At 33.3% G+C, this 12,427-nt stretch overlaps 3 protein-coding genes across 3 annotated transcripts; 1 reads left to right on the top strand and 2 right to left on the bottom strand.

Moving 5' to 3' along the window:
- Positions 1–100: 100 nt before the first annotated feature.
- On the top strand, positions 101–1,889 carry LOC139096826 (serine protease snake-like). The gene is made up of 5 exons (XM_070648582.1): positions 101–618; positions 762–987; positions 1,096–1,360; positions 1,418–1,599; positions 1,658–1,889. Exons 1-5 carry the CDS (start codon positions 183–185, stop codon positions 1,869–1,871), a joined length of 1,323 nt encoding a protein of 440 aa, XP_070504683.1. The 5' UTR covers positions 101–182; the 3' UTR covers positions 1,872–1,889.
- LOC139096861 (modular serine protease-like) lies at positions 1,879–4,909 on the bottom strand. The gene is made up of 6 exons (XM_070648617.1): positions 4,858–4,909; positions 4,343–4,640; positions 3,604–4,106; positions 3,143–3,441; positions 2,969–3,053; positions 1,879–2,912 (listed from the first exon to the last, which is right to left on the bottom strand). Exons 1-6 carry the CDS (start codon positions 4,907–4,909, stop codon positions 2,221–2,223), a joined length of 1,929 nt encoding a protein of 642 aa, XP_070504718.1. The 3' UTR covers positions 1,879–2,220.
- Positions 4,910–5,642: 733 nt separating this feature from the next.
- LOC139096847 (SAGA-associated factor 11 homolog) lies at positions 5,643–7,102 on the bottom strand. Its single transcript, XM_070648603.1, has 2 exons — positions 6,844–7,102; positions 5,643–6,226 (listed from the first exon to the last, which is right to left on the bottom strand). Exons 1-2 carry the CDS (start codon positions 7,027–7,029, stop codon positions 5,897–5,899), a joined length of 516 nt encoding a protein of 171 aa, XP_070504704.1. The 5' UTR covers positions 7,030–7,102; the 3' UTR covers positions 5,643–5,896.
- Between the last annotated feature and the right edge of the window lie 5,325 nt (positions 7,103–12,427).

Here is a 12,427-nt window from a genome sequence, read left to right on the forward strand (position 1 = left end):
TACTTGTCTCTGATTAATTCTTTGTGAAGCAATCCTTTTAAAAAACTAGTTTTTAGTTCTTGGAGAAAAAGTTTTAAAATCAAGTTTTATGCTGAACCTCAGTGGCATTTTGTCGCTTAAGGTTGCATATTCAATTCTTGTGCAAAATTATTTTATTTCTTCAAAGTGTTTAAAAATCAATTATGAAGTTCAAAATTTTGTGTTATTTCGCGACATATTTCATTGCTTTAAATGGACGGAAAATTGAATACTTAAATGGATTATTTGAAGATCATTTTTGTGAACTAGAAAATCAAGAACCAGGAATATGCAAACAAGTTACTGATTGTAATGAAGAATACGAAGCTTATCGGAATGATGTAAAAACTTTGAGAATTTGCAGTTATAGCGATGATCCATCAACATCTGTAATTTGCTGTCCAAATGTACAAGATAAAATGATAATTTCGAAACAGAGAACTGAATTGGATTTGACTGATTTTGAAACATGCACAAACGAGTTCTTAATGTTTAGAAGAAATAAAATTAATATTGATCATTTTGCAAAAGCATTTTCAGAAGGAATCATCCCCAAAAATCAAGAAAATTGCGAATTCATCAACAAAGATGTCACTGACGGTAACTTATTATAATTTTTTAATTTAGTGCCTGCAAAAAGGAGAAGTTTTAGCTCCAAAACTCACTATGAGAACGCCCCTAGCTTATCTTTCTATTGAAATATTATAATCTTAATAAAACGCTAAATTTCCAACAAAATCCAGATCATTTTTGGGACGATGATCATCCGATATGCCACAATAATAATGGAAAATTCGAATTAACGACTGTTCCTATTGTTAATGGTCAGTTAGTCCGAAAAGGTGATGGTCCAAATATTGCAGCCATTGGTTGGACTCAAGAAGATAAAAGCATTTTATACAACTGTGGTGGGTCAATCATTAATGAGAGATACATCGTAACAGCTGCGCATTGCAGATTTATTGATAAGTAAGGCTATAAATTAGAACATTTTTGGTAGTTAATACTTTGAACAACTTAATGAGTATTCTTGTCGAAATTAGATTAGTCAAATGTATATTTTCCTATAAATTCTAGGAAAGAACCTGACTTAGCTCGACTTGGTGATCGTTACCTATTTACAGCTGAAGATGATGAAATTGCACAACAAGTCAGAATAGAAAAATTCATTATACATCCAGACTATACTCAGTCTCGTTACTACAATGACATTGCATTGATTAAAACGGTTGAAAAAATCATTTTTAATAAGTTTGTTGTACCTTCATGCATTGCTGATTTAGATGAAGAATATAAAGCAGCACACGAAGAAAAATTTTGGACAATTGCTGGATATGGAGAGGTAAAAGTCGGTAAAAACTATTTATCGTTAATTTAAAAATGTTTTCCTTTACATTAGACAGAAGATCGTGTTCGATCCAATATTCTACTTGGGCTGCGAGCTGAATTCGTTTCATATGAAAAATGTACCGAATTTTTTTCTGATGATTCGACTTTACCCCGTGGAATAATTGACAGTCAATTATGTGCTAAGAGTATTGGAAAAGTTATGCAGGAAAATGCTCAGTATCCAAAAACCTGGTAAAATTGGGCACACTTTATGTTTTACAGTAAAAGATTATAAATTATTAATTTTCAGCTTTGGTTACTCTGGAAGTCCTTTGCAATACAAAATTGCAGTTGAAGTATTTCCTGATGATTTTAACAAAACATTTATTTCTCAGTACTATTTCTCGTCAAATGTGATTGGAATCGTCTCATTTGGAGCTGGTTGTGCGTTGGATGGTCCAATTGTCTTCACAAAGCTGGCTTATTATCGTGATTGGATAAGAGATTTGATTCAGAAAAATTAAAATAAAGTTAATATACAAGGAATGCAATTTAGGGTTTTATTGTTTATTGAAACAACTGCTTTGGAAAGCTTAAGGTGTAAAAATAGCCGAAAATATAACACCAGGCCGATTTGACTCTGGCTTGAAGTCAGAGTCTCGTTGGTCTGGACTGAGGCTGAATTTTGGTAATTTTTACACCATGATCTTTCCTTTTGCAGATCCCCTTCCCTTTTCATTATTAAATGTCCTTAAAAATTTGTTCTATTGTTTAAGCTGATACATAATCTTAGCCCCCCATCCCACACTCTCCTATAAAGCAAGCCTAACAAGCAAACGACCCCTAAAGTTACCAACTAAAATATATCCATTTTTAAGAAGATGGAAATCTCTTTTCAGCCGACTTAATAAATCTCATATAATGATAAACATTTGTGAACATTGTATAAAAACTCAAATCACAATTTCCTTCAACTTGTCTTGCATTGCTGACAACACCGCGAAGGAAGTAAATTTCTTCATCATCTTTCATCTGTGGAAATGCCAATCCTGCTCCAGAATCACCTTGACATACAGCATCACCGCCACTTACGCTACCAGCACAAAACTTATCTGGTGTCACAAATTGCTTAAAATTTTGTGGTGCATCTTTTTTACATTGACTGTAGCTGACTGTTGGTAATTTTCCAATTTTAAGGACATCACTTGGACTTCCTCCAGCTGTTGTGAATCCATAACCACCAACAATTCCTATCAATCCTTGCTCAACTATCATTTCTTCCTCTAAATTTGTATTCTTGTCTATACAAATCGGTACAATGTGTTGACGAAAAACAATAAAGTCATCAAGAACAACAATAATGAAATCTGCTGAGAAGAATCCCATGTAGCCATCATATCCAGGCACTGATATTACTTCACTAATATTAAAAAATTGTGATTTAAACGTTTCTTGAGCCGATATGTCTCGATTGTATTTTCCGACTGCTACTTTGAAGAGGGATAAATCTTCAAGGATGACACTTTCTGTCAAGCTACTTGGTTGTTCCTTGAAAAAGCAATGGGCTACAAAAATTTAAGAATTAAAATGCGGTAAAGATTGACTTCAAATTGATACTTACCCGCTGAAATAACTAATCGTTCAGAAATTATTGTTCCACCGCAAATTAGATAGTCACGTTTATAAATTGCAGCAACCCATGGGACCTAAAGTTATTAGAATCAATATGCTGAACTTAGTACAACTCTTAAGCACATCATATGCCTAGCGAAATATTAATTGAAAATTTCCATACCTCAGCCACATTCTTAGCCTTTTTACCACCAATAACATAAGCTGTTGCAGCTTGTGTAACTCGACCACATTTTGGTGAACAACGAAGTGCAATTTTGTCCCAACTTCCTGTTGATAAGCAAGTCAACTTCTGAGATAAATGCTTAGTAACATTTAAATCAGGCATTTCATAGTAAGCCCCGCAAGTTATATGAGCTATTGTGCCAACAACATGCTGCTGATTGCAAGGAACAAATTTGTCATTTACTTCACATACTGTTTTAATGGTTCGACCAATCACATCTGCTCCACTGCAAATTGCTGTAAAATAATTCAAGTTTAATTATTTTTGAAACTGTGAAATTGTCGGAAGGCACAAGGCAGTGTTGGTAGAGTTCTATTTCAAAATGGCCTCTACTTGAAGCCATCCTGGAAATTTAATACACATTTTCGCCATATGCCTTCCGAGACAACACAACTAACTTTGACATTCAGGAAATAATGACCATTTTCTTGTCCACTTAGTTCTATCGCAGCTATTGGAAGAATCAAAATCCATGCTGACATTCATAGTCGTTCCACCTTTACAAACTATTTCAATATATTCCCCATCATGGACATATCCACCAGGCAAGTATTCTTCACCAAATATTGAATTTAAATACCGTAAATCATTTCTTGATGGTAATCTACAAGATCCAGGTGGAATTTTTCCAGTTGAGTTTCCTTTAATTAAATAAACATCATAATGTGCTCCACATAGTAGTTCATCTTCATCGGAACCATCTGCACATCGACTTGTTCCGGTACAACGAAAACTTTTTGGAACACATGCACCATAGCGACATCGAAATGCATTTTGTGGACATGTTATTTTAAGACAAATGTTTTCTTCTTCATCGGAACCATCAGAACAGTCAACTTCTCCATTACAAACATTTTCTGTATCTATGCATTCACCAGAACGACATCGGTATTGATCGAGCCTGAAATTGAAAAGACATTTGAATTTTTAAGTTACTGGAAGTGCTGGGCGAACAGCATGATGTACGATGATGTAGAAAATCATGAGATAACATCTGTGATGTAGCCGTGAAGGAATATTTCCGTTTTGCCGTAAATACGACGAGTTGGTCTTGCGAATAAATTATTCTGCTCGGGCTTACTCTAATAATCGAAGTTAGGTCGAGGTGTATTCGGCTGTAATGATTTTGGTACTTACGGACATCCAACATGTTCATTTTCTTCTTCTTCAATACAATTTATTGATAACTCATCAGATCCATCTAAGCAGTCTTTCCTTTCATTGCAAACGTTTGTTGGATCTATGCACGCCCCATATGCACATCGGAAACTATATCTTGGACATTGTAATTTTTGACATAATTCTTCAGTTTCATCTGTCCGACCTGAACAATCAGCCTTTCCATCACAAACAAGCTCATCGGGTATACAGGAATTATCCTCAGTGCATTTGAATTCAAATGGACTACAATTTTTGAGTACTGATGAGACAGTGACTAAAAAAAGAGAATTGTAAACAATAACAACAGAATTAGTGATGTTGAGGTAGGTCAGAACTGTTTGGGTCTTTGCGGTCATGAGAGAATAAAATTTCCCAGCTCATCTCAACAAAAATTCTTATCAGTTTATTTTTAAATTATTAAATTTATGATTTTTATTGAATTTTTAGGATTTAAAAGATAAATTTATATCATTTTATGTGTAAAAACGTACAATTAAGTGATGTAAGAACTAACAAGGCACTAAATAAGATTAAAACTTTCATTTTGCGAAGAAAATTCTTCCAAACCGTCTAAACACGAGAAAATCTCAAACTTGACTAATAAAAATGCACCAAAAATCTCTTTTTAATATTAATTCAAATTTTTACTCTCATTTTAATGGCTCTTTTATTAATTTTTAATCCCTCGATGCTATCATACCGAAATTTGAAAAGAAGGATTAGGGTGTAGGTGATTTCAGATGATCTACATTCACAGGATCCATATCAAGCCGATTCTATGAAGATTATGGCTAAGATATTTCTGTTCAATAATATAGGATTCAAGCGGGTGCTGCAAGAACTCTTGGAGAGACGCTGTCGATTAGGATGGTAATGCTTGGGTAATGCAACTTGATATCGGTAATTGGGAATTGATTGCAAGCGATAGTGTCAGTTTCAGACACACACTAAGGTAGGCAATGGATCATAATTGATTTGTAAGGCCAGCGAAGTAAGTAAGTTATGTAGGATTCAATAAATATTGCATACAAGTCGAAGTTTTACATTAATTTTAAAATAATCTGAAAATTTTAAAAACTGATTTTTAAAATACGATAAATTAAATAAAAATCAAAATTTTATAAATGAATCTACTCAAATTTTATTTACTTTATGATTACAAATATAATTATTATTTTAAATTCTATTCAAAATTCAGTTTTTTTATTTAAATTCTATTCCAAGTTCAGTTTATTATTTCAAATCCTACAAATTTTTAATTAATTCAACATTTTCTTCTTCTCATTTATCATAAAACTTTATAAAATTTTGGACAATTTTAACCTAAGTTGATTTATTAAGCAAGTTAAGACATGATAAATCAGTAAGTGTATATAAGCAAGTGTATTTAGTTATAGCAGTTAAATACTAACTAACTCTATATTTCATAATCTTTTACTTATATACCATATCCTAAAGGAATATGATGAATCAGTTACTGATTTGTCATGTCATAAATTTTAACTCCTAAAAATAGGAGTAAATTTACTTTCACATGCCGTAATTCTTTTTGCTATTCTTCCCATTGCTACGGCCATTTCCCAACTTCTTCTTTGTCTTCCTTTCATTCCAATTTGTGTCTGTATCACTCTCAGAATCATAATATGAATTATTTGTTGTTTTCTTTCGGCTTGCAATTCTACTTGAATTACGTCCAAAGCCCATGCAGTTCTCTAAATGACTTGCAAACTTGTTGGCTGACACAACTTTCTCACAGTTTGAACATTTGCAGTTGAATAATTTGTTTCCGTTACCGCTACTGTTGTATTCGCTATGTGAGCCTCCTTTCTTTTCGTCTTGAGAATCAGAGTTGTAGATTTCCTGTTAATTATTAAGAAAATTGTTGAAAATTTATTTTTCAAAAACCGCAATTTTCGGCATGAAAAGAGTCAAAATTCGAAATCACTTTAAGTTAGGGCAACTACGAGTCATATAGTTAGTGCTGCGAATGGTGGTGCCCAAGTTGGAAGTGTTTTTAATGAGGAAGGGTTCAAAACTCCTTTTTGAAAATAAAACTTCAATTTTGAGGACGTAAATAAAATTAATGGCTACGCTTCTAGTGCTTAAGAAATAATCAATCAAGAATTTGGCAGGAATATTTCCAAAAAATTTAAATTCAATTCTTCCATTTTTTGGACCATTTAAAGACAAATTTTAAAACTGTTTCCTCCTTTCCAAATTTTCTCCTAATGTCATATGGAATATTCCTAATATACAGAATTTTAATTATCAAGTTTTATGTCAATTCATTGTCTTTTATGTTAGAAAATTTTAACTCTAAAGAAAAAAAACAATTCAAAAATTTAAAATTCCTAAATTGAAAATATTTTATCTCAACTTTTCGATGGATATTCAGCCATTTTATATATTCTACAGATAATTTTTGACTACCTGAGTTGACCAAAATGAACAAAACTAAAAATTTTATCTCGACTTACCGGATGCTTGCTTTCAAAATGAGCACGAAAAACAATTTGTAAAATCACATCGTCCACTAATTGATCATATAAATATTGTGTTCCATAGTTGATATTAGCTGGATTTGACATTGTTTTTTGATATTCTTGAACCAATTCGGCTTCACTATCATATTCGACACTATTTGCACGTTCCGATGATGACATTTTGAGTTTGTTTGAGCTGCTTTCTGGTCTGTGTTTTTATTTTTGTTTTCTTTTCAATCTATCAGGGGGAATGTTTCTGAATTGAAAATTGAAAAGATGCAGAAAGTGATGCGAAAAATGTTAAAATTTATTTTCGGTTGGGAAAAATTTAATTTTAGTAAGGACATTTTTAATTTTTTTATTTTAAATTTTGAAGATAATTAATTTCTTAATTTTCAATTTGTCTTAAATTTTTTTTTAAAAATCTACAAATTTTTATTATTTATTTTTAATATTTGATATTCGATAACAGATTTAATTTTTATATTTTTCTAATTTTTTGAATTTTCTTCTTTTTAATTTTTTTCACAATTGGATAAAATTTTAATTTATTTTATTTAGTTTTTAATAAACTTTACAAATTTTTAAATGTATTCAAAATATAAAATTTTTGATTTTAAGACTAAAACAATTGAAAACTTATTTTTGCAACACTTGTAGCTTTGAATATTGTTAGTCAACAAAAGAGAGTTGATATATTTTTGGAACACATAAAATACTTGACCTACCCTACCATTGAATGAAGGCTGAAAGGTCGGAATGGCTCAATTATATTAATGATGTTTTTTATGTCAAACGTGTGCATTTCTTGACCATATTTGATCTTAAAGCCACAAGTACTCTTAAGAATGTAATAATAAAAATTAGCAGATGTGTGTGAATTGACCATGAAAGGCTTAAAGCCTAGTGATGCAACTTGCAGATGATTATTGTAAAACTTTTTGCTTAATTGTAAATTACCATGAATATTTGCAGTTAACATATAATTTTAAATTGCCATTCGAAGCATTTTAACTTTGGAAATCATCATGGAATTTATGCATTTACCTTTTTGAAGAAACATATAATGCAATAAATTGTTGTAAAAGGGCTCAAACTTGATAAATAAAAAGTTATTTATTATTTATAAAAAAATTTCAAATTGATCATTTCAACTTAGTATCAATCATTTTACACGACGTTTTGCTTTCTGTTGAAAATAATGAATTAAATTTAACACATTTTGTATAAATTAGGAACTTGCTAGGAACTGGATTTTGATTATAGCGAATGACATTTACCACTCAAAGCAAAGGGCTTTTTACAAGCTTTTCATTAATAAACTTGATTTTAATGCAACAGTCCCGAACAATGAAAGTCTAAATCAATCGAATACGAATCCGAAACCTGGCTGGCATGACTCTAACTTGGTGTCACTATTTGAAAGTGACAGTCAATTTATGAATTAAATTAATTGAATTTCTTACTTGAATTATTTAAACACACACACATTTATTCATACACACTCACATTACATTCTTACTTGTAACGGTTATTTTTTGAATACTTGCTAACACGCTAGAAGCGCTTTCAATATTGGGCATAGAAACCCCCTGTCTTTTCTGTATCGACACGTACAATCATAGTGAAGTAGTGGTAGTGCGAAAGGCACCAATTAATAAGTATGGATTTTAATTATGTTTAAGGCCTATTTTAACTAATTCTTTTTTTATATACGTTTACTAGAAAACGTCAGCATTTATACAGCATTGGAATAAAATTTCGAGAAGTCATATTAGAGGCATTTTTCGTGAATTTTATTACAGCGTTTTTTCTTTCATGCCTTCATCGAACGCACATCACGACATTATTTTTTATTAATTGAATTTGAGAGAGAGCGAGTCCTGGTAGAAGATACTCCGAGGAGTGATTAACTATTGCAGAGAAGCTGTAGAAGAAAATTCAAAGAAAATTCCAATTGAGGAAAATTTTGGTGAGAAAAATAATTTAATAGAAAATTATTTTTCGTATTTTCAGGGTTAAAAGTTTAATCAAGTCGATTGAGTTATTACTGTCCATTAGAGGTCAGTTCAATCGCATGTGTTGATTGTATTTGCATTAGAGCAAGCAATTAACGAATATTTGGCAGTCATCTAACCTCCAACACACGATCTTCAATTTTACAATTTAATTCCAACAACAACAAATACAAGAAATTAAATTGTGATCCATAATGGAGGTGTTTAAGGATGGACAATTAAATGCTGAATTTATAAAGCAATTAGATCAGAAGGATCCACTAGCATCAAAAGTTCGAGCTTATTTCCTGTCAGGCACCAAAGTAAAGCCTGAATTCAAATGTGCAGTAACAAAGTGTAAATTTCCTGTCAGGACAGCCGAGTATTTACATCCGACCACTGCAAATTTCCAATACAACCCCATGATATTTTGCTATACGTGCAATAGAGTTTTTCACATACATTGCATTGGATTAAATTTGGAAAATTTGAGTGAAGAAGCTGTGCCTTGGCTATGTACTACATGCAGAGAAAATGTGTTGAATACACATGCCACAACATTTTACAAGTCGTCAAAGTACAGCGAGTCAATAAGATCCAGGAGAAAATATTTCCTGAGAGACACAACAATAGAATCAATGAATGCAGAATTTGACACTGATGAGGAGTATGATTCAAGTGATAAGGAGTCATTCAAGCGAGTTAAAAGTAGTGATCAATCGGCAATAGAGCCAAGTATTGATTTTGATAAAACTCGTCTTCAACATGAAGTCATCAAAGCTAAAGGTGATGAACGAAGAGCAACTGAAAGAGCTATCGCATTAGAGCGTCAGCTTTCAGAATTAAGAGTCAGAGAAGCTGACAGGCAGCGTCAAATGGATCAAATGCAACAGCAACTTGCTGCATTATTAACATCCAGGACAATAGAGTCCACAAATGTTCCTCCAGTGCATTCATCAAACGTGTCAATTAATATGAGTCAATTTTATTCTCAAGGATCAGAAATTCCACATGAGTCAACAAGAAGGAATTTAAATCCACCATCAAATAGTGCGAATCAAAATCCAGGATTGCAAGTCAACAATAGCATGATTGATACAGAAAGTTTCTCTCTTAAAATTCCCAATTATTTGTACCGTGAAGATGCTGTCAAAATCAGAGTTGTGCTGCAGAGCTATTTCGCTGCGTGTTCATATGCCAAAACTGGACATTTAAATTCGAATGAATTAGCGGAATCGATTTATGAGCAGTTTAACAATGAGGATAAGGCGCGATGCAAGGAGCTTTTCATAAGAAGCAATCCAAACAAACAAGTGGTCGTGTGCCTTAAAACGATTTACGATTATTTGAGTGAAAGACTGCCTATATTGGATGAAAAGCCAGCGCAGAAACGAGATAAAGGTTTCAAAAAGGAAGATAAAAGTCGTCCAGCACAAGTCATGTCAACAGGATCAACAGTTTCGTCAAACAATAGCGTTTCGAAACAGGATTTTAAGTTTGACATCAGAGATAGATCAACTGCACCCTATATGGGATATGATTTGAGTCGAGTAAATGCCATCGATAAGAAATGTGAAATTTGCAACAGAGCAACACATTTCACAGTGCAATGCAGTCAGTATCAAGCGATGAATGAATATCAACGGTTGAGAGCCATTGATGAAAAGAAGTTGTGTCGAAATTGTGTGATTTCAAGTGGACATAGAGCAGTTGAATGCAATTTAAAAATTAGCTGTGGGCTGAAATTTGGCAATGGGGCAAGATGCAGTCATAAGCATCATGCTTCAATTCATTACGCATGCAAGAAATCACAAAATGGAAATGATTTTCGGAACAATAGACGTCCAAATACAAGAAGAAATTCCAATAATGCTCAGCATAATTTGGGAAATGGTGCTAATAACGCACAACAACCTGTACAAATTATTGGAAATCAACAAGCAGTCAATGCAATTGCAAATCAAGTACAACAAGCACATGTGGTGCAAGCGAACACAAACGCACCTGGGGCATTTCATGCACAGGCACCTAGACATTACAGTCTAATTCCAAATTCCAGTACCAACTTAGCTGGAGTTATACAAATGAACCAGCTGTCTAATGAGAAAATGCCAAAGACTATCAAAATGTTTAAGAACAAATTCATCGGTCCTAAAGGACACATTATCGCATACAGTATTGGCGATAGTGCTGCTGAGGTAACTTTGGTGAGAGATGACTTGAGAGTCGAACTAGGAATTACTGGCAAACCTCATCAACTAAGTTTGCAATGGACAGATGGAATGATAAAGGAATGTATGGCGATTAAATTCGATATGGAAGTTCAAGGTGTATTAGAGCACTCTGAAAAATTAGTATTGAAGGATTGCTACTCAATAGCTGATTTAGATCTGCCAGAAAGGTCGTTGGACATGGAAATTATGAAACAGAAATTTCCGTATTTGCGCAATGTCAACTTTGATAGCTACATGAACGAGCAACCAGTGGTTCTAATTGGCAGCCCTCATGCATTTGCAATTGAGAGCATTAGTGGACTATTAGAAGGCGGTGTTGGATATCCAGTAGCGTTGGAAGCTAAGCTGGGAGTCACAGTATACGGTGGAAATCCATTAGAGGATTTGCCATCATCCATCAACATGCATGTAACAGCCATAGCAAATGGCAACAAATACCGAGTTTGTGATGAGACAAGTGAGGATGGTAAAGTCTCCAACGAGGAGCTTCATGATTTACTCACCTACTTCAATTCAATTGAATCGTTAGGCATTAGATCCAAAGATTCAAGTATGACAGAAGCTGAACGCAATGCAATTGCTATTTTACGTGAGGAGATGAAAGTGCTACCGAATGGTACTATTGAAGTCCCATTAATATGGAATAGACAGAATAATGTAATTCCATCTTTGCCAAACAATTTTCCCGTTGCTTATCGTCGTTTATTATCTCAAGAATCCAGATTATCAAAAAATCCTGGATATTATGAAGCCTATGTCAGCAAAGTAAAGGAATTGATTGACTTAGGTTATTTGAGATACGCCAATGAAGAGGATTTGAATGGAAGCTGGAACAACATTTGGTATTTACCACTGAGTTTAGTTGTAAATGCAAATAAAGATCCACCCAAATTTAGGATCGTTTATGACGCTAGTTCCAAGTATGAAGGTGTATCGCTTAATGATAAGCTTTTGAAAGGTCCAGACCTGCTAATAGACTTGATCAAACCGTTATTGAGGATGCGAATGAATCAAATCGCATTCACTGCTGATGTGCAGCAGATGTTTCATCGAATGAGAGTTTGTACGAGAGATCAGCAGTGCCAGAGGATATTATTTCGCGAGAATCAACAACAAAAGGTCAAAACATTGATACTTGATGTCATGGCCTTTGGACCAAATTGCAGTCCTTTCGTGTCGCAATTTGTGAAAAATTGGAATGCGACAAATTGGTCATTAAAGTATCCTGAAGCAGCGCATACAATTATAAATCAGATGTACATGGATGATGTCATCACGTCTGAGCCAACTGTTACTGAAGCAATTTCTAGAGCATTAGAGTGTATAGAGATTTGCAGTCACATCAAT

The sequence above is a fragment of the Chironomus tepperi genome, unplaced genomic scaffold, assembly GCF_022539635.2.
Source record: "Chironomus tepperi strain 1889 unplaced genomic scaffold, CSIRO-AGI_Ctep_v1 contig_408, whole genome shotgun sequence".
Classification (NCBI taxonomy): domain Eukaryota; kingdom Metazoa; phylum Arthropoda; class Insecta; order Diptera; family Chironomidae; genus Chironomus; species Chironomus tepperi.